A 27,957-nucleotide genomic window follows, 5' to 3' on the forward strand; every position below is an offset into this window, starting at 1 on the left:
ATCAGAAATAGATCACCAGACCTTTCTTCTGAGGTGTCTCTAAATGGACTAGAACTGCTAATCCATTCATTAGTAGTCAAACACTTAACGTTGTCACCCAGGGACTCTTGTAGAAATGAAGAGAAGGCATTTCTTAACACAAGACGGTATAAAAACGAAGTATTCATTTTGAATGAAGCAGAGGCCCCTGGAAGGGGTCAAAAGGTGAAGCCAGGTCAGGCAGAGCTTTGAATGCCAGAAAAGAGTTGCGACTTTAGTTTGCATTTGAGTACAAAGCAGTGATATGCCCTGCCCGGAGCTTTGTTAAGGAAGCTCAGACTTCAAGCAGCAGATTTAAGGGGGCCAGGAGAAGTTAGTGTGCAGGCAGTTTAGTCGTCTCAGGAGTCCAGCAGATGCACAGAGATCAAAGTTGATTCTTTGGGACCAAGGGTTAGTGGGAGGGGGAGGAGGAGTTTCGGTTATTGGTGAACAGAAAATTTGGAAATGGTGATGGGTGCACATGATAGCGACTTAATGTCACTGAAATGTATGTGCAAAAAAAAACAAAGGTTGAAGTTGCAAACGTTTTGTTATATATATTTACCATGATCTAAGAAAAATCAAAGCAAAAATAACTCATGAAGGGCTGAATTAGGAGGCTGAGGAGAAGGAAGGGGCAAGTTTGGGAGATCTAGGGATTGTAAAGTCAACAGAACTTGTTAATTTATAGACTAAGGGTAATTGGAAGGAAGAAATACTATAAAATAGGGCAGTGGTTCTGAAAAGAAGAACCCCAAAACACTTTAGGAGCATCTACAGAAATTTAATATGTAAAGAAGATTAAAACACCTTAGATGAAAGCATGTGAGCTGGGGGATGGGGGTGGGGCAGCTCTCCAGGTACTGCCAAAGTGCCCTACCCTGGTTCCCTGCCAAAGTACTCACTGGTGTGGAAAAATCCAGCTTAGTGACAAAGGACTGTCCTCCCATTAAAAAGTAAAGTGGGCAGGCTGGGTCCAATTAGCTATTGGTTGGAGAGTCATTTGAGGTGCTAATAATAGACCATATAGGTTGAACTTTTCAGGGGTTGTGGAGTTCAGGAGAGAGAGGGTAAGACAGGTTTCCATTGGGAGTTCTCTTTATGGTTGAAGCTGTTCCAACACATACAGGAACTGAGAACATTGAGGAAAGAACCTTGGTGAATAGCAGTGTTAGGGAGATACCGACTTAGGAGAACAGAGGTGAGAAGACGCACCATGTCAAAGGTAGGGGAGGTTGCCAAGTGGGGAGGGCAGAGTCTGCCATGTGACCATGGTAGTCAGTCCTGTGACACAACGCCATCACCAGAACAGAATTACACATCTTACCACCTGTTTTCTTCATGGGGCCTCAGCTCCCCTCTAATAATGATACTTCTGAGGGTAAACCCTTTTGATTTTTGACCTGGTTGAAATGATACTTCCCCATCCCAAGACTTCAAACTCAGGAGGCACAGTCCTGTAGGATTAACTGGTTAAATGTTTCATGTGAACAAAAGGACTGCTTTCACATTGGGCACAGTGTGCTGATGATTACCAGATAATGCTTGCGTCGCTGGTAGAGGATGGCCTCCTTTTACTGCACTTTTTACAAATTGAAGGTTTTGGGCAACCCTGCATTGAACAAGTCTGTCAGCATCATTTATCCAACAGCACGTGCTCATTTAGCATCTGTGTCCCAGTGTGGTAATTCTCATAATATTTCAAACTTTTAATAATGCTATTGCACGCTTACTAGGCTATAATATAGTGTGAGCATAACCTTTATATGCACTTGAAAACGAACAAATTTGTATATTTTATTACAATATTTTCTTGACTGTGGTTGTCACAATATCTCTGAGGTTTGCCTATATTTTGCTGGACTAGATCTGGTATTTTGTAGAGTAACCTGGTATGGTGCTGTAGGATAAAAACTAGGCTGTGAACCACAAGATCGGTGGTTGAAACCCACCAGCTGCTTCTCAGAAACCCTATACAGGGTCACTATGAGTGGAAACTGATTCGATGGTACTCATCAACAACAACCTGTGTGCTCTATCCACTCTAGAGATAGTTTCTGGCCTGGTTTGCCTATCAAAAATATTAACATCAGTGTCAAAAATTCCACTGAGGCGATTTTCGTTTTCTTTTTCAACCTCCCACTATATATATATATATGGAGTCCTACCGTGGTGCTGTGGGATAAACACTGGACCATAAAGTTGGTTTGAACCATAAGTTTGGCAGTTCAAACTCACCAGTCGCTCCTAGACTATAAGCCAGAACCCACTTGACAACATTCAATAGCAACAATGGTTTCTTTGAATCTTGTTCTTCAGGCTTCAGCTTAGTATTAACTAACTTTAAATCTTCCTACAGTCTTCGCTCTCCCCCACCGCTCTTAACTAAATTCATTGCCTGTTACTAACAGTCTCCCCTCTCCCCGACTCAGACCCATCTTCTCAGAAATTCCTCATTGCTGGTGTTGACTTGTTTCCTGCTGAGACAGGCCATACCAAAAGTGACTTGAGACCCCCTTCTTTCCATGTTCTAACTACTTAACACTCACATTTCTAATAGGATTTGAATCTTTGCAAATAGCTTTCTAAATGGGGTGACAGGATCACAGCACCTGGTTAGCTCAGATTTTGGTGTCATCCTAGAACAAAAGCTGGGTAAACAATATGTCCGGGCCCAGTGGAGCACTAGACCTCAAAGTTGGTTTAAACCGCAAGGTTGGCATTTCAAACCCACCAGCTGATCCTTGGAAATCCTAATCAAGGCCATTATGAGTCAGAACCAACTCCATGGCACTAACAAGACCAGCAACGTTCCTCTTCAAGCCGTACACATTGTTTTCTTTCCTCCTGGCTTTTTAAAAAACCCAGTGTGCTTGATATTCATGGAATTCATGAAAAGACGTTCTACAGAGCGGAACCTAATGGACGCTATTTGTCTTCCTTTTTTCCCAGGAGGGAGATATTCCAAAAAAGGCAGCCTCTGCCACCATTACTGCACCAATCAGTGCTACTGCCATTGTCACTGCCACTGTCACGGCCACGGCCACGGCCACGGCCACCACCACAACCACTACCACCACCATCTCCACCATCACCTCCTCCATCACTACTGGCCTCATGGATAGCAGTCACCTGGAGATGACGTCCTGGGCATCCCTGCCTCTTCTGTCGAGCAGCACCACCAATGTTCGGAGACCCAAGCTCACTTTTGATGATTCGTATGTTGTCCCCAGATTCTCATGGACAGAATTTGAGAGCAGTGATGGCGGGGTGGGGGTGGGGGGTTGGGGCTGGGGTCTTATGGCTATTTCTAGTTCCATGTGTGTATTACTCAGAATAAGACTTCAGCACCAGCTCCTATAACCTTAAATATGTACTCTCCACACCACATCATACCTGCATATCCCTGTACCCACCAAGAAATGGCTTTGGCCCTTGTTTAGTTGTGGAACTTTTTGCTGTTTCCAAAGGCAGGTACTTAATTCCAGGTTGATTTGTCCTCCTCTCTTATCTGTGTTCTGCTCTACAAATGTGTGGCCACAAATAGATAAGCATCTTGGTTTGGTATTAAACGGGTTGGAGGATGCACTGACAGGATTATTTCAAGATTGGTTTTCACATGAAGGATGTACTCATCTGCCTTTTTCAAGGCATTTTAGAGCAATAGATTTGTAGAAAACAAAACAAAAACACAAAACAAGTTTTGTTGTTTTGACTCTTCAGTCTTTTCATCAAAAAATGAAAACCGATAACACTGGTTTCTGAAAAAGTGTGTGTTTTGTTTGTTTAGGGTTCACAATGCTGATTATTACATGCAGGAGGCGAAGAAACTGAAGCACAAAGCTGATGCCCTGGTAGGTTCCCTTCCTCTCCTGGCTTCCCTCCCATTATGGTATTAGGCTCTGAAAGAAAACAAAGGCGATAGTTTACAAACCAGTCCAATGTTTAGGAGCACAGCCCCAGCCTATTCTGTAGCCCTCTTCCTCCCCTTATCCCAACTTCCGGAGCAAAATGACATATATGATGATCTTGAAAGTGAATTGAAAATGACTTATGACACTTCCCCAGAGTGAGGAGTTTTCATCGGCTCCTGCCAACCAACACTGGTTCCGGGGAGAGACTTGTTGAGGGCTTGCTGAAATTGGAAAACTCAGATTTTTAATAATCCGCTTAGCTCCTGTTGCATTTGATTGCATGTTTCTGGCTGGGACCCTGAGCAGAGAAAGAAAGTGTTATCTGTCAGGCAGGTTTCCCAAGAAAAATGGCCCAGTTGTCTCCAAGTGTTTTGACCACCTAGACCTTTCTTGTTTGTGGAGTTCTGCTCTCATGTGTCAGTTCTGTCTCTCCTTTATCCCATGTTGTGCATGTACCTGGTATCCATGATGGAGTCTAAGATTTCAAGATGGATTCTGTTGCACAGGCATCTGGGATACTTGGAATGACTGGTTTTGCGCCTACGCTGAAAACTGGTTAAGGGGGAGGTTAATGTGGAACTGATGATTAATGCTCACCCCCCCTGGTTGTTGAATAAGGAGGGAGGGAGGGCTCACAAACCCTGTTGGGTTCTAGACACACAAGGAGATAGGTTTTTTGTTGGTTTTGTTTTGTTTTGTTTTCCATTTTATCTCTTTTGTATCCTGCATGCCTGGCAAGGACATAGATAAGAGATCTTGTCCACATCCTGCTCCTCTGTTCTTTATATTTGGAGTTTTATTGATTGTTTCCCAATGCTGCTTTTCTGCTACCCCCGTAATTTTCCTCGGCACTTTCTCTCCTTGTCTCTTACCCTAACAACTTGACTGATTCTCCCTACAGTGAGCCTCAACTCTGACTATACATTACAATTACTCAGGACCGTTCGGAAGACCCCAGATGTCCAGGTCACACCCCTGAAAATTTTCTGGGTTCGAGACCCAGGCATGGGTGTTAATGCTCCTCATGCGATGACAAAGTACAGTCAAGATTGAGAACCACTGGCTTAGAGGACATTCTGAAGTCAGGCTCTTCACCTTTGACAAAACCTCAGTACAATTAAAGGTGTCAGTTCAACTCATTGTGCTTAAAAAAGAAAGAAAGAAAGAAAGAAAGAAAGAAAGAAAGAAAGAAAGAAAGAAAGAAAGAAAGAAAGAAAGAAAGAATGAGCCATGTTTAAGACATCCTCCATCAGGCATTGCCTTCAAGGCAGGGTTGTCATGAAGCATTTGACTCAGAAAGGACTCAACTGTATTGCCACAACAGTCTTTGTACTTGAATGAGTATAATACCAACCGCAGTGCCCATGGCCTTTGCCTTTACTATTATTACCTACTGTATATTATACTCACTGTGATTCCAACTGTCCAGCTATTGTCAGCAGTTAACCCTTCTATGGTGTGAATTGTCCCTTGGGAACAAGTGTCTCCTGCACCTGAAATCACAAAGCAGGCTGGAAACTAGCTCCCAAAGGGTCTGGGAATATTGTGTCCATGCCCATTGTATGAATGGCGAGAGATTTGAAAGGCATTGGATGGCAGTACTGCTGAATGAAAGACGAAAGGTTTTCTTTTACAATTGTCTACTTTATAACACTGAAGAATGGCTATGGAGTTTGTCTGGTGTCAAACTTGGATCAAGGGATCATGTAGATGTTACTTTGACTAACTGTTCTTACGAGGAGATCGAAAAAGATCTTAGATATTAAAATGGTTCATGACCTTCTAAAGGACCACAGTGCATAAAGAGATACTTAGTATGTGTTGAGTTTTAAAACTTTATGGCTTTGGGTGGTAAAAATTATTTAAATGGTTCCAGGGTGGGGGAATGATAATGAATGGAAAGTTGAGAAACAGTCTCTTAGAGGAATGACACTTTAGGGTAGACCTGTGTCTACTCTAAGGTGCTCTGGTAGCTATCCGCAAGGTCAGTGTTTCAAATCTACCAGCCAGGACACATCCTTGAATTATACACCAAACAACTATTTTTAGAAATGTTGTTTAAAAAACAATCAAAATACAAATATATAAAAGTATATAAGGTTCTAGAGAGGCAGTGACACCAGAGATAGAGGCAGAAACGGGGACATGGAGAGAGGCTCATGGAGCTGAGGACTCTAGACTCATGGAAAGAGAAAGGCTGTGTGCTGACGGCCAGGAGGCAGGCTTGCAGAATGTGTGCTTTAGTTGTTTATATGATTATATATTCCTGCGTGTTTTTGTGTACATCTGCCCCCCCCAAAAAAAATAACCAAACAACAGAAGGAATGGAAGCAAATACTATTGAATGATGATGCACAGAGCAGATTAGATTGTAATCATTGCAATGAAAGTATGAGTATAAAACTGATGTGCTCACATGTAAACTATCACTCAATTAATAATAAAAACTTGGGGGGAAAAAAAGGAAGAATTGTTAAAAAAAAAAAAGTACATGGGGTTCATTTGTGCAGCTATTCTGCATGCATACAGGTAGACTACTTTGTTAAAAATAAAAAAAAACTGAAATAATGGTTAAAAATACAGAGGGGTTACAAAGACGCTTTGAAGGCGATAGAGAAGGAAGCTGACTGCAAGTTAACCATTGACTAGTTTTAACATGATCCATGGGATTATACCCACCTTAAGGAGCTCTGGTAGCGTAGTGGGTACAAATCGGGCTGCGAACCTTAAGGTCAGCGGTTTGAAACTACCAACCACTCCACGGGAGAAAGATGAGGCTTTCTGCTCCCGTAAAGATTTACACCCTCGGAAACCCTGAACAGGGTCGCTATGGGTCGGAACCAACTCGATGGCACTTAACAACAACAACAACAAAGCTCAGCTAGTGTCAAGCTGCTACTTCTAGTTGGTTCCAAGTCATAGTGGGTTACCGAGTAGCGCCTGGTATTCATTTGAACTGCTCACCTTGAGATTCAAACCAATCTTGCAATCCAGTGCTGGTGGTGGGTGGTGGTGGTGTGCCGTGGAGTCGGTTCCAACTCAGAGTGATCCTGTATAGGGTTTTCGAGGCTGTAAATCTTTATGGGAGCAGAAAAGCTTATCTTTCTCCCACAGAACAGCTGGTAGTTTCAAACTGCTGACCTTGAGGTTAGCACCCCGGCTCATAACCACTATGCTACCAGAGCTCCTTGCAGTTCCATGCTATAAGCAGGGAATTCCAAGTGTTATCTCAGGAACAAAGGGAAATTACCTAAAGTTAAATTCTTTGCATGAGATAAATTTTAAATGGGTTCATGGTTAGCAGTTGTCTTATCTGAGAGGGGGTTTGCAATACTGTGATTACCACCTCTCCATGTTATTTTAATCGATCTGTTTAGGTGCATTTCACATTGGTCAGGGACCTTTGTGGCGATTTCTCTGCATTCAGAGGACTCTGTTAATTCCTGTTCCTCAGTTTCTCTTGTAATATTGCAGAAACAGAGGTTCATAGAGGAGGGGTGACTTGACCATAAATAGGCAACATGGCCATGTCAATTTCTCTCCTCAGATTTTAGGTTCCCTTCTTGGAATATGAGCGTTTTAACTAGCTCGTCTTTAAGGACTTTTCTACTGATGGGTTGATGAATTCAGTTTCCCTTTTTGGGAAAAGAAGGGCTTAGCTTGGATAATCTTTAAGGATTTTTCCAGCTGTGGGTTAATGAGTGAAACATCTCTTTCAAAGATCAGAATGTAAAAATTCATTTCCAAAGGAAAGTGCGAGAGAGAACGGAGATCGTTTACATATATACATACAGGTTTTCATGAAATCACTTTGAACTGGGCAGGCACCAGTATTTTCCCATAGCAGCTTAAAGAAAGGAAACCACAGATTTCCTGAAGTACATAAAAGCTGAAGAACATTTATTGTAAAGAGAGTCATTACTACAGAAGATTGTGTCGGACCCGTAACTCATCATTTTATAGTTGCAGTTAATCCTCTCCTAGAGACAGCTACTCTGCCATTGTGAAAATTGAAGCCTTCACCGTTGCATGGGAAATATTTTGATAAAAGGTATACAAGAAAATTAAAATAGCTAAATCTGCCTTACATGGGTTTTTTGCATAAAATACCTTATTAGTGGAATTCTTACATCTAGCTATCAAAAACTGGAAATGTTAAATACCGTTATAAAATACTCCCCATAAAAGTGTCATATATAATATTCATTACACATAAAAAAGAAATCAGTTCAATCATGACCATTATCAGGGCTAAAACCTTTTGCAATAAAATTTTACTGAACTAAAATATTTAGTGGTGCTATATTTTTGGCTTTTTGACACACTATTTCAGACCATCATTTACTATGAAAGTGATGTGATTATTGTCAACAGTCATAAGACAGCTTCCCATTTCTCATGACAATAGCATCAATTTGTAGCTCTTCTTCTGGAGGCGCGGTCCATGTGCTCCCAGAGAGTTTGAAAGCCAAGACTGTGTGTGTTCGTCGTTGTCCACGAGGCTCATAAAAAGCAGACCTTCACTGCAGGCTTTGTCTATAGGAAACCAGGAGGATTAGTCAGGTTAGTAAGCTTAATGACTAGAAACTCCTTAAGGCAGTGATTTGGATTCTAGTCTATGTAATGATAACAACAGTAACATCACAAACCACCGCCATACCGGGACTATGTTTTTTGTTGTTGTTTGTTTTATTTATTCTTTTCACTCATTCTCCTATAACATAACAAAACAAAACAAAACTTAAAACCAGTTACTTAGTTGTCATTACAAATTAATTTTAATTACAAATTAATTCATTGTCATCTCTCTGTATCGGTGTTTCTTCCTTGGCATTAATGGCATTAGGGTCTGATCATTCCTACTTATTGGGCTATTCCGTGTATTGTAAGATGTTTACTAGCATCCTTAGCCTTTACCCACAATGCCAGTCTTTGTGGCAACATAAACATTGCCAGACATTGCCAAATGTTTCCAGAGGACCAAATTGTCTCCTTGTTGAGAACTGTCCCTCTACATGGAGAAGAGAGAATACCATGCTGACCAGTCATCTTCCTTTTTCAGTTTGAGAAATTTGGCAAAGCTGTCAACTACGCCGATGCAGCCCTCTCCTTCACTGAATGTGGCAACGCCATGGAACGCGATCCCCTGGAAGCGAAGTCTCCGTACACCATGTACTCCGAGACTGTGGAGCTGCTCAGGTTAATGGCCTTTCTGTAGTCCGCTTCCTGAGCTCACTTCAGTCATAATTAGAACTCACTATGGCTTAAATAATATCATTTCAACATATTAATGCTTTGTCCAAGGCATCTTCTTCTTAGAAGTCATCATAATTAATTCTGGCCATTTAATGAATGTCATAGAAAATTTATAATTGATGGACACTGCTTTTAGAAAGTATCCTTTTCAGAGGCTATAATGTGAGTGTTTTAATTTTCAGTATTCATAAAATTAAAATTGAAAACAGAGTGCGTGGCAGTGAAGTAGACTCCTTTGGCATTGACATTTGGCTTTCCAAAGGTGTTGTTTGATAATCTAGAAACAGAAAAAGTGGTGCAATCAGAATTTCTATCTTCAACCACATTTTCTAGGAATTTCTTTCTCAGTTGGCATTTAATTCTAAGTTGGCATTTAAGGCCAGAGGTATGAAGTAGACTTCCCCTGGATGTGGAATTTGAGGGAGACAAGTAGGCAAGGATACAGAGGATGAACAGATGGGAGTTGTTGTTGTTAAGTGCTGATAAGTTTGAACCCCGGACACTGTGGTCCAGTGCATTATCTTGCAGCACCACACCAGGATGAGGATTGGAAAGCGTTTATAAATTACTCAGCTTGTTGGTTTCATTTACATTTGAAATGGAATTCTCTGGCCTATTAGTCTTGGTGGAGAGTTTTGGGGTATTCAGAACTTTCAAGAAGATAAAAAAAAAAAAAAAAGGAGATGGAGAAGAAGAAATAATATCTATTTGGTATTACCCAGGGTTTCTGTGAGTCAGAACTGACTTGACAGCAGTTGAAAACAACAACAACAACATAGAGTGGAGAAGTCCCATTTTTCACTGGATGGACAAAATTACTGCTTTTGATTGAGTGAGCAGTTCTTTACCTGAAAGCCCCTGACATGTTTGTCATCCTCTGGGTCTAGTATCTAGAATGCCAGACCTGTTTTTCATTCTATTGCTTGTATCTGCATAACTGTTATGAGTCTGGAGCTACTAATACTGAAACCTTCAGATAGACATTGGGAAATTTTAGTGTATACATTTTCCTCCTAAAAAGAAAAGGAAAAAGAAGAAGAAAATCAGTAGGATCTTGTCGTTGTTGTTATGTGCCATGGAGCCGGTTCTGACTCATAGCGACCCTATACAGGGTTTCCGAGGCTGTAAATCTTTACAGGAGCAGAAAGCCTCATCTTTCTCCCGCGGAACAGCTGGTAGTTTCAAACTGCTGACTGTGAGATTAGCAGCCCGATTCGTAACCACTACGCTACCAGAGCTCCTTGATCAATAGGTAGAGATAAGTAAAAGAAAAATTAAAATAGAAAATGTTGTTCACATAGGACCAGAAGACTCAATGAAATCCACAAAAGAAGGGAAAGTGATGAGGGGAAAGTCCAGCCTTGGACTCATCTTTCACTTAAGTGATGCTCTGAGAAGTCAGTCCCAGAAAAGAGTGCAAAGCCATTCTCCCCAACTTCCTTCATTTGTTGTGGGAGCTACCACAGCCATTCTGTATCTCTTAAGGCTAGATTGATTTTTCAGTGTCTATTCAAGCTGACCGGCAATTTTCAAAGATGAGAATGAAAGATGAAAATGCTGAGCAAAAACGATAAGGAATCAAAATTGAACAAGCCAGGAGAAAATGCATTCTCTAATCAACCAGAAATGCCAATTAAAATAATGTACTTCTTTAAAATCATAAGACAATTTTGAAATGTTAATACTCAGTGTTAGCCAAACAAAACCAAAAAGAGAATGTGGTGAACTAGGCTTAAACTGCTGAGACATGTGTAAAGCGATCCTTGTCAATTGCAGGCAGTTTGGCATTGTGTAGAATAAATCCTATAAGTAGGTATTCAACTTTTGATCCTGTAATTCAGCTTCTAGAAATTTGAATTTCCTGTACTAAAGGAAGTAATCGAAAAAAGTAGAACAAGCTATCTGTTCAGTGTTCATTTGGTCATTATACAGTTCCACCAAAAAATAAAATTTAATCAAGTAATCAATACCAGAAGACTAATTCATTACATTGTAGTATCCTATTAGAATCCTTTACAGCCATTGGAATGTGACAATTAGTCAAATTCTGAAATCCCATGGAAATGCTAATGATAAAATGTTAAAGTATAAGAGAGCTGCAGAGTAATATGTAATTATGGCATGAGAAACACGTGTCTGCATCTAGAAGACCAAACTGGAGGGGCAAGAAATCCTAGCTGCCATACCATGTGGTACAGAATAGAACTGATCCATGGGGTTTCCTTGGAAGCAGATTGCCACTCATAGCCGCTAAAAAACTATGGATGTTTTCCCTCTCTCTGGTGTTTTTTTTTTTTTTTTTTCTCATTCATTTTACTTTATGAAAATACATGCTTTTATGAACATAAAAGCAAGAAGCCAAATTTCATTTTACAGGGAATATGTAATAAACTCATTTCTTTCTTTTAGAAAACACTTGTTTTCCCTTAATCATTGGCAGAAAAACTTCTTTCTAAGCCTGGTTTTCTTTTCATTATATGACATTTGCCTCCCTATAGGAGTACCTCAATGGAATTTGATAGACATCAGAGAATGTATGAACTTTCACTTAAAGTCAATATTTTTAAACTTTTGGGTTTTGAGGTAATGGTAGATTCTCATGCAGTCAGTCGTAAGGGACAACACAGAGGGGGTCTCTTGTCTACCCTTCTCACAGTCTCTGACTTAAGTAAGACATTACAACTGAGAACAGTGTTAGGAGACTATCCACTGACCTCACTGAAATTGTCTCAGCATTGCATACACACGTTATATGCATGTCCCCTTTCTCTGTTAATTTTTTTTTTCTTTCTTGAAAGTGTGTATGATTCTTTTTAATGAGCAAAATTTCCATTGAGAATAAAAGGAGTGAAAGCCACTAGGTCTTCTAGTCCATTTAAGCAGTGGAACCTGCAGTAGCAAGTCACAATGAGTGTGGCAGCAATTAGAGGGCGACTGTAATGGGACTATAGTTTTTAGTAGCACAATATTATGTTGAAAAGAGTTTTATTACTCTCCCTGACAGAGTGCTAGCTACAGAGAAAGCCCCCATTTTCTTTGTTCAAGTAATTATCCGTTCCTTGGAGCCTTGGGAATCTGCAATAGAATGTGTTTGTGAAACCGAGTGGGCCATCACAATGACTTGACATTCCAGCGATCCAACTGTCAAAGCAAGTTAGATTTATTACATAATAAAAATCCCTTTACCTAATATTGTGAACACAGAAGGGACTCAATCAAGTGCTTGGGTCCTTTTGTGTGAAAATGTTCACTCCAAAGAACAGGAGCCCTAAGGACAGCAGGTGGTAAGATGCTAAGGAGGCCCAGTCTTGGCTGGTGAGCCTGAGGGCTCAGGCTCTGGGCAAGGGGCTGATGGAAATGAGGAGCTCCCTGCAGCTCCCCATCACCTTAGAAAGGAGAAGGGGGCCAGGCAGCCTGCTCACGTTCAACTTCCTTATGCAACAGTGAGCCCCATTACTTATTCTACTGCAAGTACCTGTGAAATTGCATTAAAGCTCAGACAATGATTTTATGCAATGAATTGATTTTCAAGAGCCTAAATGCTCAGAATGGAATGTGCTCAGTTAGAAGGGGAAAATACTCAACCTTTTATCACCCCAGTGTGGAACAGTAACAATTAAAAAGAATGGAAAGACAAAATATACAAGCACCATAAATTAAGGGTGCTTAGACCTTAAAATGCTGTGAAATTGACCTTCCTTGGAAGAAAACAAAAGCACTTTCTAGAAGAATGTATTGGAAACCAAGCATTAGAACAGACCTTTTAAGTGAGTGATTGAGATCTCCCCATGCTCATGTCAGGCATAGTTGTATATTATTTACCTCAACTGTCATAAATTGAACTGAGACTGACATTTTGCCCACCTCTTAATGGAAATTAATAATGTTATTTAGTTAGAGTATTCTAGAAACAGTATTTTGCAAGCATTTATACACATGCAAAATATTAATCCCCCAGCATTGTCCTGGGACTGAATTCCACATGCCACCTAGTTCTTATTGTGGCATGGACTCGATTACTATTTTGTATGTTTTCAGGAAGCATGCTTTTGGCTACATGTTCCTAGCCAGTCTTCCCACCTAGAGCAAATTTGGGGGCTCACTCATATAGTTGATCAGAATGCAAATGACTTTGGGAATGTCCAAAGGGTAAAACAAATCCCCACTTTAGCTTTTGCTTTCTCTTCAAAGGTATGCAATGAGGCTGAAGAACTTTGCCAGCCCCTTGGCTTCAGATGGGGACAAAAAGCTAGCAGTATTATGGTGAGTCCCATGGAGGTCGGAGGGAAACAGCAGAAACTTAAGCTGCTTTCCCTAGATGTTGTTGTTGTTGTTAAGTGCCATCGAGTCGGTTCCGACCCATAGTGACCCTGTACAGGGTTTCCGAGGGTGTAAATCTTTACGGGAGTAGAAAGCCTCATCTTTCTCCCGCGGAGCAGCTGGTAGTTTCGAACCGCTGACCTTAAGGTTCACAGCCCGATTCGTAACCACTATGCTACCAGAGCTTCCTAGATGAGTATTTGGGATTTCTATTAATGGCTAACTAATGGGTTTCTTTAGAGTCCTGGTGTGATGCTGCGGGGTAAGCACTAGACTGATAACCACAAGGTTCACAGTTTAAACCCACCAGCCACTCCTTGGAAACCCCATACAGGGTCCCTGTGAGTTGGAAACAACTCCAAGGCACTCAACAACAATGGGTTTCCTCAGTTGTCAACTACACATGTACCCTTCTCTTTTCAAGATGAGATTTTAATGCTTCCCCCCTTCCCATTTTCCTTTTTTCTTACGTATGTATGTTCCTCGGTCTATCTAATCCTAGGACAGTCACTACACAAATATGTGTCATCATTTTTTGGTACAGCTTATAGGTTTCATTACAAACTTGCATTAACAAAATCCCTTCCTCATGCCCACAGCTACCGCTGTTTATCACTGCTCTACTTGAGAATGTTCAAACTGAAGAAGGACCATGCTATGAAGTACTCCAGATCACTGATGGAGTATTTTAAGGTAATCCTTATTTTGTGGAATTGAGATATGGAGGGTGAATAAAATCACTAATGAGACAGGATAGACATGTAACATAATGCATAGAGACCACAGCTTATATTTGGTGACCAGGGCAGATGTCAGGGGAAAATGAGTTACCGCTTAAGAGGCACTGTTAAGGGTGATTGGAAACTTTGGAAATGTTTAGTGGTGATGGTTGTACAACGTGGTGAATGTAACTAATGTTTCTGACTTGTACCTTTAAAAATGGTTGAAAGGCAAAGGCATTTTACCATAGTTAGTTTATATCTATTTTTAAAGCCAATAATTAAAGGCAATGTTGCTGCCAAACGCTGTACCTCCTTCAGCGTGGCCAGTCGTGGTGCAGCCACCTCTTCTTCAGGACTCAACGAAGAGCTTACTTGTTTGACTTGGTTCCCTGACAGAGATTGTGCAATGGCGGGATCCCCTGACTGTTGTTCAGTGTGACCACGTGGCATTAGGCAGCTTCCTGGGTGTAGTTAGGGGACTCTGCATGGTGGACCCCACAGAGATTTTGTGGCTGTTGGTATGGCCAGTCATCTGTTAAGAAAAAGGCCATCCCAGGACTTTCTCAGCAGCAAGAGAGGGCACAAGAGCCACCATGGGACTCTGGGAGAACATGTATATTCCTGAAAGTGCTTTGGACATAGGGAGTCATGGGGTGCAGCTGTTGCACTATATGATAACTGATTGCCTTAGTCACCAAAATCCATCCATCCATCACCAATCAGTCCATCATCTATCAGCTGGCATTTTTAATGTGCAGCCTAAAAAAATACAGTTCGACTACAAAATGTGGAGATGAGCCCAGATAAAAATTGCATTTCTAATAAGTACAATAACCAGGTGACACGAGGCTGCTGGTCTTATGGGCCCACTGGAGAGCCAACCTTTTGCCCCCCTCAGCCTCTGCCCTGCATAGCTTCCAAAACACCTGACAGGTATAAAGTCAGTCATCATCTGCTTGGAGGTTCCATTTTAGAGTCTTCAGGACACCGCTCTGTGGGTCTAGAGGAGTGTTAGAGTCTCACTGGACTCCTCTCAAACACCACAGTATGCAAACACACAGTATGCAAAGAACCCAAGAGGCTGTGACTTCTGAAAGGCTCAGTGGAGACTCAAGCTGGTGATGCCAGGACACTGAGTTCCTCACTGTCTTCTCAGAGCAGTGCTGAGTCAGGTTTCCTGCTGCTCTCCAAATGTGTGGCCACAGAGAAGCAGGAGGCGGAGGTCCATCAGAGGAAAGAGACAGACTTAGATAGATTTCCATTGCTGCAGCGCTACCACAGGACATTGATGGGCTGTTCTGTAGTGAGGATTCACCCATACAAATAAACTCACAAACACTGCTACTGGGCCCGGACACAGCCCTGAGCTATCAGAAATTACCACCTCACCCCACCCCACCCCACCCCACCCCCATTTCAGGGAAAAAGTTTGCAACTGGAGCGAAAAGGTGAGACGCTGTCTTGTACTCTGAAGAGCTTGTTTTGCAGAATAAATTTCAGATGAGGATAATTAAACCACTTCTTGGAGAACTGAGTCTGATTTCACTGGGCCTTTTTGTAGATAAGATCTTTCATCAAGTGACTTTCATGGTCCTGATTGGAGCCCACTCATTATCCTAACCAGCTATTTTCCTCGAGTGTGTGCCGGGGTGTGCTGACGCACACATCCATCCTAGCACGGCGAATAGAACAGGAGGCCTCCCGAAATGCTGCAATCAATATTAATGTGCTTCAAATCACACTTCCATCTGTTTCTGAATTAATAAAACGCAAAATAGATGTCCTTATTTCCCTCTCTCTCTCTCTCCTCTCTTTTAGCAAAATGCTTCAAAAGTTGCTCAGATACCATCTCCGTGGGTAGGCAATGGAAAGTGAGTATCTTATGAAAATTGCTTGTTTCATGAAAATGAGTGACTAATGGACCCCACATATTTTGCATTGACAACTCAGGAGTGCAGGTCACTCTGGTGCATGTAAAATTTCCAGCAGGTTTCTCCTCAGGGCAAAAAAGAAAACTTATGATAGCGATGAGATACCAAATTCTTCCTTGAAGCCCATTGATACCATAAAAAGATTCCATTAATGAGATAGCAAGCACCATGCCATTTAAGGAAGGCCTAGTTGAGTTAACCTCCACTGAAGTGGGTTTTCAATGATTCACTCAGTAATGAACGACCAATGAAATGGTCATTGATATATGGTAAGTGCTGTTTAATAAAACCTGAGGCATAATAGTTCTGAAACTGTGAAGGCACTTAGCCAATTACCTGACCTTTCCTGTTGATTTTTATATCGATACTAAAATGGAGGCGCAATGGAATCCCACTCCCAGGACCTGAGTTTGAATGCTCTATGCTTGTGGGGTGGGGTTTCTGGTGTAGCGCTGTAGGTAGGATAAGCGTTGGACTGTGAACCAAAAGGTCGGTGGTTCAAACCCACTGGCTGCACCTTGAATCGGAATCAACTTGATGGCAGCCATGGTGTAGGAGTCAGGAAGTCTAGTGACCTAGTTCTGAGACTGTGCTAGGCCACAGGGACAGCATGGTAAGCCCCTTCCTGTTTCTGGGTTGGTTTCTTGAGCTCTAATGGGGAAAGGAGCTCTGGTAGCGTAGTGGTTACGAATCGGGCTGCGAACCTTAAGGTCAGCGGTTCGAAACTACCAGCCGCTCCGCGGGAGAAAGATGAGGCTTTCTACTCCCGTAAGGATTTACACCCGCGGAAACCCTGTACAGGGTCGCTATGGGTCGGAACCGACTCGACGGCACTTAACAACAACAACAACAACAATGGGGAAGGACTTGACCCAGTGCTCTCTGAAGCCTAAAACAGAGCTCTTTTGTGAGGTGGATTTAAATCCACTTCTATCTCCTCTGGGAGCTGGTTCTATGCCTTTGCTCAGCTTTGTTGAGCATCAGCCTGCCATGCCCCAATGCCTCTCATGCCACTTTGCTACTCTAGGCCTCCCAGGCTTGCTTCCCAGAGGAAGTCAGATGGTGGAACCAGCCTTTCTGCAGAAGTCTGTTTTCTGACTCCAAGCTGTTTTGTGTGTGTGGTTTTTTTTTTCAAATTTCTGTCATTTCAAAATCCTTGCATCGCTGATCCAAACACTTCCTTCAAGAGTAAACTAGTTGCCACTGCCACTTTATAAACAATTACAAAGCATACTCCAGTAGCGGTGGGATGATGGACCCTACTTTGAGTTCATAAAAATGTTCAGAGTGAGGGGACAGAGCCAATAAAAGTGGTGGTATCTCACAATGTCTGTGCTGAAAGGAAGCACCCTTTGCATTGGGCCCAATAACAAATAAAAGGAAGGCTGATTCTCTCAGAAAGTTAAGAAAATCAAAATAACCATTGAAAGGCCCCAAAGAAGCTATTTTCTCAGAGCAAGTAGTTAAAGGAAGGGCGGCAAGGCCAGGTAAACAGCCATTAAAGGATTACGGGAAGTTTGTTTCTTTCCTTTTTTTAATAGTTTTTGGAAAAAAAAAAAAAAAAAAAACAAAGAAATCAGAAAAAAAAAAAAATCCTAAAGCTTGTGAAGTCACATTAAAAGCCTCTTGTTCTGAAATATTTAAGTGGTGCTATGGGTTAGACGTTGGGCTGCTCCTATAAAAATTGATAGCCTCAGGTACCCTAAGGAACAGTCCTACTCTATCCTATAGGTTTGACTATGAGTCATAATCTATTCATCGGCAGTGGATTTGTTTTTCGATTTTCTGTCTGAAGAAAGCATGCTTCCTTTGGCATGTCATAAAGTTTGGGGTGAGGCAACTTGAAACAGTCTCCCAATACTCCATTGTATTCATTCAGAAAGTACACCATAGGTGGAGGTGCCCCTTTGGTGCTAGGACCCTGACGAAGTACTGGGAACTCAAGCTTAATAAGGCCCAATCCCTGAACTCCAGAACCACACAGCCTATTGGAGGTAACCAGAAGAAACTCGATGAAAACCCCAGAAAAAGCAAGCGCCATCTCTCTGTTCCCCCAGGGGTGAGGATGGCTGGTCTCACACTGGCCTCTCACAGTGTCTTCTAGGAGCTGCAGCCCCTGACCCCAAGCCTTCCTCAGCTGACTGGCGTCTGGAAGTCAGTGGCACCAAGGCAGCCCTGGTGGCTCTTTCCATGGATGAGTGAATGGAAAGAGTGACAGAGGGGTAGGGGTGAAGAAGGAAACCTGGCCAAGAATCAGTTGAAAGGGGAAGAAAATTCAGCTTAGTAAATGGTAGAAGTCAGCAAAGCGTTTCTGTCAAGGACTATATAGTATATATTCTGGGCTTTGTGGACCCAGGGCAAGATTGAAGCTGTTATGTAGGTACTTAGCTGTATTAGAGGAAGTCCTGGTATTTCAGTGGTTAAGCACTCAGTTGCTAACTGAAAGATGGGTGGTTTGAGCCTGAAGCAAACCCAGGCCCAAGATCTCCCAAGGTCTTGCCTACACTGCTGATTGTATAGAAAAGAAGTGAAGAATAGGAGAGAAGGAAAGCATGGGATAGGATGGGAAAGGACGAGAAGGCAAATAAGGGGAAGGAAAGAAAAAAGAAGGAAATGGCTAGCAGGAGGGAAAAAATGGTTTTCACTGTAGCCCCTCACTGTAGCCCCTCAATAGGACTTTAGTGTTATAAACTAAAAAGGAATTTTTGAGAAATAAGAGGCAAAGAAGAGGTCATTTGGTTTCCCCTGTGACTTCTGGACCTGATGGGAAATCATTGAATCCTGCCTTTACTTTTATTTATGTATTTATGTATGTATGTATGTATGTATGTATGTATGTATGTATGTATGTATTCATTTCTTAAAGTTTTTATTGTGAATTGAGTGAGAGTTTACATGGGAAAACATCAATTTTGCACTCAACCAATCACATTTTGTTTCATTGCAATGTTTGGAATCCCCTCCATGCATCATCATTTAACAGTATTTGCTTCTATTCCCTGTGGTGTTTTTGTTTGTGTTTTGATTTTATATACACAAAACACTCAAGAATATATAATCATTTAAACAGCCAAAGGACACATTCCAGAGGCTAGCCTGCCTCCTGGCCGCCAGCACTCAGCCGTTCTCTTTGCATGAGTCGAGTCCTCAGCTGCTCATTCTCTCCATGCCATCACCTCTGCCTCCATCTATGGTGTCCCTGCTTCTTTGGTTAGGGTCCTACATTCTTCTCATGCTCTTCTCTCTTGATAGCCCTAGGGCCCTCTGTTCCTGGAATGTAAGATTAACTATTCCCCCTTTACATTACAAAACTTCTACCTGTACGGTTGTGACAGTCGCATTTAGTCATAATAACAGTTATTCACTATTGAATCAAAAGAATCCTATCCCCATCTCCATCTAGACAAGATGAAAACTATTCAGTGGGGATTCTACCTTCCCCACACACTCTGAAACTCAAGTCCCTCTTGAAAACTTGTAAGCCAACCACTTCATGCATTTATAACCCTCTCCCACCCTTACCCTCCATTTTACGTAGCCAATGTCTAAGTTACCCATCCCTATCAAACCTGCATACGGAGGGAATAGGCTTGAATCTTGATGTGAAGACTCCTTCCCTCTCAGTTGGTATTTTGAGCTACTGTATTCATAAGTATAGTAGGTCAAGTTCATAAAATTGTTGCAATTTACTCTTGATTCTTTTATCAAACCTCTTAATCTTCCTCTAGTTGAGTTCTGATCATCACGTCATCCGAGCTAGGTCAAATGGGTACAGTAGGCTAGTTAGGGTGTTCTTGTGTATCTTCCCCACTTCATATCAGCTGGATACTTCACTATCAATTCTAGCCCTCTGTAGCTAGGTCAATGTCCATGGGCTCAGGAGTTGCCAAGTCTCCCCAATCTTTGGACCAATCAGTCCTTGCTTTTCTCCCTCTCATCACAAGGTTGACAGGAGTCTATGAAACGTGGTCTAACTCAGCCCATATCTTCATTACTGACTTTCCCGCACTTCCACTCACATGTAGACCAACATAGTCGCCAGCTAGCTTACATGCCTGCTTGTGTGTTCCCTTTGGGTTTCAGTCTTGTATGGGGGTTTGTCCTAAAGAAACTTGATTACTTGCCTTGATGACTCCCCAACCAACAGGTTGCTTATTCTTGTAACAGCCAAACAGACTGCCAGTTTTTTGTTTTTTCCTGCTGGTCTTTCTTTCAGGACTTATCTTCTATTCATCTAGCCACTCCTGGGCCAGTCTGCATGTCTTCTCAAGTAGTGATATCCCACCTTAGAAGGCTCTGAGTAGGGCTCAGGATTCCACCTAAGGTCCTATACATTACAAAGGCCCCACAAAAAGCCTATTTCACTCAGCAAGTTCTAGAACCCCTTTCAGGTATTCCAGTCAGTTATAGGCTGAAGACAGGCTTCCAAGCTTTCTGTAATCATGTTTCCCAATATTCCTTTCTATCCCACTCAAGTGTCTATTTTACAATAGTAGGTAAGGGAAACCCATATCCATAAGACAGTCAAGCATCTTAACATTAGGTTTACTCTTTTGCCCATTCAGACTATGTCTCGATCCCTGTATCACAGAGCCCTCTTATTCCAAGGGTGAGCACACATCACTATTTACCTCTGTCTCATTTAGCCCATGCAAACCTACCTAAGTGTTCCCCTATAAACCTTGTTCTTCCATCCCCCTCCCCCCTTTTGTGTGTTCCCCTCCTCTACCTTGTATATTGCCTTCACCAATACCCAAACTATGATGTGTCTATTCCCTAACCTATGATGTGTCTATCCCCTAACCTGCACTCTACCATCCCCTCCCTCCTACCCCACCCCGCCAGCAACCAACAAATAATTTTTTTTTTCTTTTAGTATGGGTATCTTTTGTTAAGCTTTCACAATAATGGTCTTAGCAATATCTGTCCCTTTGTGACTGACTAATTTCAATCAGCATAATATCCTCAAGGTTCATCTATATCATTCATGGTTTTCAGCTTCATTGTTATTTTTCAAGGTAGTATGATATTCCATTATGTGTATGTAACAACGTTTGTTTATCCATTCTTCCATTGATGGGCACTTAGGCTGTCTCCATCTTTTTGCTATTATGAATAGTGCTGTGATAAACATTGATGTGCATATATCTACTCCAGTTATGGCTCATATTTCTTGTGGATACATACCAAATAGAGGAATTGCTGGATCATATGGTATTTCTATTTTCAACTCTCAGAGGAAATGCCATACCAATTTCCAGAGTGGTTGAACCATTTTTACATTACCACCAGCAATATGGTAGAATCCCAATCTCTCCACATCCTCACCAATATTTTTTGCTTTATTAAACTTTGCTGTTATTGTTGGTGTGATATCTCATTATTGTTTTCATTTGCATCTCTCTAATGGCTAATAATTGTGAACATTTCTTCATGTGTTTGTTTGCTGCCCAAATGTTTTCCTTGGTGAAGTGTCTGTTCATGTCCTGTACCCATTTTTATGTATGTTATTTGTGTCTTCTCCCTGTTTTCTTTTGTTAGGTTTGCCAGTGGTTTGCGATTTTATTAATTCTTTCAAAGAACCAGCTTCTTGTCCTGTTGATTCTATAGTTTTTTTCCCTGTTATCTACCACATTTATTTCTGCTCTAATCTTTATTATTTCCTTTCTTCTGTTGACTATAGGTTTACTTTGCTGGCCTGTTTCTAGTTGTTGGTGATGTTGTGTTAATGTGTTACTTTTGGTTCTTTCTTCTTTTTGGATGTGTGCATTTATTGCAATAAATTGTCCTTTCAGTGCTGCTTTTGCTGTTTCCCAGAGATTTAGGTATGTTGTCTTTTCGTTCTTATCTGTTTCTAGGAACTTTGTGAATTCGCATTTTAGTTCTTTTACTACCCAGTAGCTTTAAAGCAGGGTGTTATTCAGTTTCCATGTATTTGACTTTATTTCCTTGATCTTCTTATTGTTGATTTCTAATTTTATAGCATTTTGGTCTGAGAAGATGGCTTGTAGTATATTGATATTTGTACATTTATAGAGGCTTGTTTTGTGGCTTAACACATGGTCTAATCTGTAGACTGCTCCATGTGCACTGGAAAAGAATGTGTATTGTGCTGCTGTTGGGTTGAATGCTCTGTACACATCTATGAAGTAAAGTTGGTTGATTGTTCCTGTTTCTTTGTTGAGTTCCTTGCTGGTTTTGCTATCCTTTTTTGAAAGTGGTGTATTAAAATCTCCCACTTCTATTGTAAATTTGTCTATTAGAGTTTGCTTTATATATTTTGGAGCTCTTTCACTGGGAGCATAGATATGTATTATGGTTATGTCATCTTGTTCAATTGACCCTTTAATCATAAGATAATGCCTGTCTTTATCTATTATGCTGGGGTTTGCCTTAATTGAAGTTTATTTTATCAGAGATTAATTAGTATTGCTACTCTGGTTCATTCTTGATTGCAATTAGCTTGGTACATTTTTTTTCCATCATTTAACTTTGACTTTATGTGTAAAGTGTGTCTCTTTAAGACAACATATTTAAGGAGCTTCTGTTCTTATCCATTCTCCACTCTCTGTCTCTTAACTGGTACATTTAATCCGTTGATATTCAGGGTAATTATCAATAGGTATGAATTAATTGCTGTCATTATGTTTGTTTGTTTTTTGTGATGCTTCTGGTTTCTTTGCTCTGCATGCCTTCCTGTGCTGGGTTCGTGTTTTTTGTGTCATTTCTTGTCAGTTTCTTCATAGTTTTAATGTTTCCATGTACTTCGTGGATTTTCATTTTCTTGGTATGTTGTCAAGTGTTAATTTCCTTTGAGGTTAACCTATATTCTATTAACTTTTCCCTCCGTTTAGTGCAGTCTATTTTATCCTGTAATCTACCTGACCTCCTTACCACCTGGATTGTTATTCCTATCTTTTTACATTTCTTCACATTGCAATTTTTTTTTTTTTTTTAATTATCATAGACTGACCTCCCAGGTCCTCTGAATTTGCTGTTTCAGTTTTGTTCTGTTCTGGACTTTTCCATCTGTCGACTGACTTCCGGGTGGTGCTGCCACGTATGTCATTCTCTAGTTGTTGTCTAATCTTGTTGGTTTCCAGTCCACAGAACTCCCTTTAGGATGTTTTGAAGCACTGGGTTGGCTTTGGCAAAATCCCTTAGCTGCTGTTTATGCTGGAATGTTTTTATTACACCTTCATATATTTTATTAACATCTATGCTAGGTAGACAATTCTTGGTTGGCAGTTTTTGTTTTTGTTTTTTTCATTGTTTTATATATGTTTCCTCATTGCCTTCTCACCTGCATGATTTCTGCTGAGAGGTCAGAGCTTATTCTGATTTGCTTGCCTTTGTATGTAATACTTCTCTTTTTCCTAGCTGCTCGTTAGTTCTGCCTTCCATAGCTTCAGTTCTACTCCTTTATCCTTTCAGTGTATTGTCCACTTTGGATATTTTATTGTTAATCATTTGGACCTTGTTTTACAGATTTTGAATTGTTTCCAATGCTGTATCTATCTTATTTGATTGTACCTATAGTGGTTTCCTTAACAACAACAACAAATAGTGGTTTCCTTACTTCTTCTTTATGTTTCTCGGTATCATTTTCCTGAATTCCTTCTCAGGCATTTCCAATGTCTGCCCTCCTTCCAATATGATGTCTAGGTCCGTTTCCTGCCCATTTGTCCCAATCACTGTATCTTGATTCTGGACATGTGCCGATATGGTCATCTGTGTCTTGGGCATCTTCAATAGTTAGCTGTGACCTCAATAATTAGATAAATGTATGTTGATATTTTATTATGCTTTCTAATTGTATCTAGTTAGATGCAATCAGGAGATGTGCTTCCCTTGTCACTCTTATTACTCAACTCAGAGTAATTGTAGCTGGTGTTGGCTGCCTATCTGGTATACAGCAGCTGGTATTGGCTCTTGCCTGGATGGTGGGATTTTATAGGGTGTAATTTTTGCTGGACTATATATGACCACAATTGCTTTCTCTTCTTAGGTAATGTAGGGAGGGAAAGAGCCCCATTAAAGTAAAAAGGGGACCAAAATCACCCCAAAAAAACAGACTGGATACTATAGTCTATTATTGCAGAGAAGAGAAAAAGAAAAAGAAATTCCGTAGCAAAATATGAGTATGACTTTAACGTCCCTCTCTCAGATTGTTGCCTTCAAAGCTGCCTGAGAAATTTCATGATGTCACTGTTGGTCCTTATGACATAATTCAGGATTTAATTTTCAGAATATTTCCTTTTTAGTCTGTCTCTCTTCCACTCTACAACCCCTGTTCAGGCCTTTTTCCTAGTGATTAACAGATCAGGGCCGGCTATATCTGTTTTGCACTGCCATTTGGTTTTAATCGGAACCTTTCCCCTTAGATTCTGCTAAGCAGATCTGTGCACAATGCATATAACCCTCCAGCAGTGTTGGAATTGGGGTGTCCACTTGCTCAGGCAACCCCTCTAGTCACCAGAGTGGAGGGGTGCGCAGACCATGAGAGACCAATGAACAGTGACACAAAAGAAAAGAATGTCCACACCTTTATCTCTGAGGATGGGTCAAACGTCTGTGGTGGGAGTGCTGCTCTGATCCGTTACTGGCTCCATCTTGCCCAAGATGCCCACTCTTGGAGCTGCTGGGGCCGGATGATCAGAAAACACCAGTTCTCTTACTTCCACTACACATTCCACTGGTTGTAAGCTTTCAACCTTTCTAATTATTTCTTTATATGTAGTTCAGAGTTCTGGGACCGTCCCCTAAACCTGCTTCTTCTGGTATTCTGTGTTATTGCTGGCAGAAGTTTGCACTGCACTTCTCCCTAATCCACCATTAAGCTCCATCTCCCCTGGACCCATTTTTTAATTGGGTGACTTGTTTTATTCTTGCAGAGTTGTTATAGTTTCCTATAGATTTTAGAGATTAGGTCTTTGTCTGATATGTAGTTGGAAAATATTTTTTCCCATTCTGTGGGAAATCTTTTGATGCACTTAAGTCTCTAATTTTTAGTAGGGCCCAATCATCTATTTTGTCTTCTTTTTGTTTGTGCAATTCTCGCAATGTTTGGAAGTCTGTTTGTGTCCTCTACAAGAGCCCTTAAATTTATCCCTATTTTTTCAATGATAACCTTTATAATTCTTGGATTCATATTTAGGTCTTTAATCCATGTTGAAGTGATTTTTGTATATGGTATGAGATAATTGTCTTGTTTCAATCTTTTGCATATTGATTTCCAGTTCTGCCAGCACCATCTGTTGAAAAGACTATCTTCTCCCCCTTCAATGTACTTTGGCCCTTTGCCAAAGATCAGTTGGCTGCATGTGGATGGGTTAATTTCTGGATCCTCAATTTTGTTCCATTGATCTATGTATCTTTCATTGTATCAGTACCAGGCTGTTTGACCACTGTAGCCATGTAGTTAAAATTTGAAATCAGGGAGTGAGAGGCTTCCAACTTTGTTCTTCTTAAGCATTGCTTTGCTTACCCAGGGACTCTTTCCTTTCCATATAAAGTTTACAATAATTTTCCTTTAAAGAATGTCTTTAAAGAATGTCGGAGTCTGGAGTAGAATTACATTATATCTGTAGATTGCTTTGGGTAATATTGATATTTTCACAATGCTAAATCTTCCTATCCAGGAACATGTTATATTCTTCCATTTTGGTAAGTCTCTTTGGGTTTTTTTGTTTGGAATGTTACGTAGTTTTCTTTGTATAGGTCTGCCTTTACTTTTAATATAGGAAATCCAGGCCCAGAAAAGGTCATAGGACTTATTTCACAGTACCTTGTGGTCCCACTTTCAACATGGGTGACACTTGACAAGTCAGTCATTCTCTCTAGGGATTACAAAGAACATATTCCTTTCTTCCCATAAATTGACATTTAAAAGTCAATGGCTGCCACTAGAGAAAAAGACTGAAAAATAACATTTTCAAGAAATTCAGCACTCATTGCTATTTTGTCATTAGTTAACCCCTGTGTGCCTTGGCTCCTTAGTTAAGACATCGCCCCAACCCATCAGTGCCTTGAGAATAAATCCTTGCAGCAGTAAGTAACATGATATTTCAGGCCACAACAGACACACCTTCACACTCTTGTGTACAAGATGAGTGGTGAGCAGGTATGAGGGATATGTAGCCGAGTTTGAGCAGGGATCCAATTTCTACCTCCAACCAGAAGATATCAGAAGATTCTCGAAGACTGGCTCTATTTGCAGGCCTGGCCCATGTGAGTTGCAAGGAGAGCTTATCATTTTAAAGTGCTCCCAGTCTAATCAGGAGTGGTTGGTGTTTCAGTACGTTGTGGTTGCAGTTCCTTGGAATCGCATGTGCCCTGCTTGATGGGATGCACATCCACCCTGTGAGTAGGTGGAAGCTGTAAAGAACACAGTCACCTTGGAATTTTCTAGAGTTGTCAACAACAGCAACTGGGAGAGAGGTCAATGTGCCAGTGTCCCATGGTGAGTTGCTGGGGTATTTGGGGAGCAGTGAGAAGTAAGGTTCTTTGGTTCCTCCAAACTTGAAGGCTCACAGAGTCCTAAACACAGCTCTCCCCCATTTCTTACTCCCTCATCATAAAGTTGTGTATTTCCCAGGGCAGTTTTTCAAAGTCTGGCTGAAGAAAGACAGGAAGGGCAAGGGATACACAGATCTTACCCATGTTCACTGGAAGCCACTCATGCTTTCAAGACTGTCTCTGGGCCAGTCTGCATTAGGTTGATCTAAGCCTGGACCCTGGGGGAAAGATGACCTCCACTCTGTATGCAGCCCCCAAGTTGCTATCCCCCTGATTACTAGCACTAAAGAAGGGAATAGAAATCTACGTACCAATGTTGTTGTTGTTGTTGTTGTTAAGTGCCGTCGAGTCAGTCCTGACTTATAGTTACCCAGTACAGGATTTCTAAGGAGCAGCTGGTGAATTTGAACCACCAACTTTGCAGTTCAAACTGACCTTGAGGTTGAGTAGTTATTCTATGGCTTCACAACAGGACAGTCCAAAGGTGGACGTCTGAGAATGTCTCTTGATAAACCAGTGTGTGGTTAATCGTCCATTCCTGAAGCACATCTGGCAGAATCCTAGAGAGAGATCCTGAATCCTATTGTTTCCATTTTGCTTAATACTACTCCTTGGGGGGGTTTCAAGAATTGCCCTTAGCTGATTTGGGTGACTGCCTTTGCAGCACACTGTCATTGTGGTTCTACAAAACATGTTGAGAATAGACCAGAATTGTGCATCTAATGTTCTCTAATTGCCAGTCAATACTCTGGTAGCAGGTAGAGCTATCTCTGAGCTCTTTCTTTCTCTGAAACATCGATTCATTTGCTCAAGATAAATAAAGAGCTGCACTTTGGAGTAGAATTCATATTACTTTTTTTTTTTTTTTCTGGTATTTCCTAACAAAAGAAGCAATGCACTTGGACCCATCGATGGTTGTGAAAGATGATAACATCTCTGTTTAATGTTAGGAAGGGAGAGAGAGGAAATCAAAATAAAACTAGTTGCTGTGGAGTCAACTCTGACTTATGACAGCCCCATGTACATCACAGTAGAACCATGTTCAATAGAGTTTTCAAAGACTGATTTTTTGGAAGATCACCAGGTCTTTCTTCCAAGGAAAAGAGATAGAGTCTTACTCTACAAGTTGGCCATGGTGCTCTACATGAGTTGGTCAGATGAGGTGGGAATCAGCTCTCTCTATACCGGGGCTTCTAGAGAAAAAGCTGATGTTTTGACAAAAGCTCTAGGATGTTCTCCTCCATGAAGAGTCTATGGAATATGGGAACAAGCATCACC

General features: G+C 41.1%; 1 protein-coding gene across 1 annotated transcript in view; it reads left to right on the forward strand.

Annotated features, from left to right (window-relative positions):
• The window catches only part of AFF2 (AF4/FMR2 family, member 2), a 559,120-nt gene that overhangs the window by 521,533 nt on the left and 9,630 nt on the right, over nucleotides 1-27,957 (forward strand). Inside the window, exons 14-19 of the mRNA XM_006869732.1 lie at nucleotides 2,971-3,236; nucleotides 3,809-3,872; nucleotides 8,995-9,131; nucleotides 13,380-13,451; nucleotides 14,108-14,201; nucleotides 16,049-16,101. Of these exons, the coding sequence (XP_006869794.1) occupies nucleotides 2,971-3,236; nucleotides 3,809-3,872; nucleotides 8,995-9,131; nucleotides 13,380-13,451; nucleotides 14,108-14,201; nucleotides 16,049-16,101 (686 nt within the window). The remainder of the gene's footprint in view (nucleotides 1-2,970; nucleotides 3,237-3,808; nucleotides 3,873-8,994; nucleotides 9,132-13,379; nucleotides 13,452-14,107; nucleotides 14,202-16,048; nucleotides 16,102-27,957) is intronic.

The sequence above is a fragment of the Chrysochloris asiatica genome, unplaced genomic scaffold (assembly GCF_000296735.1).
Source record: "Chrysochloris asiatica unplaced genomic scaffold, ChrAsi1.0 scaffold00134, whole genome shotgun sequence".
Lineage (NCBI taxonomy): Eukaryota > Metazoa > Chordata > Mammalia > Afrosoricida > Chrysochloridae > Chrysochloris > Chrysochloris asiatica.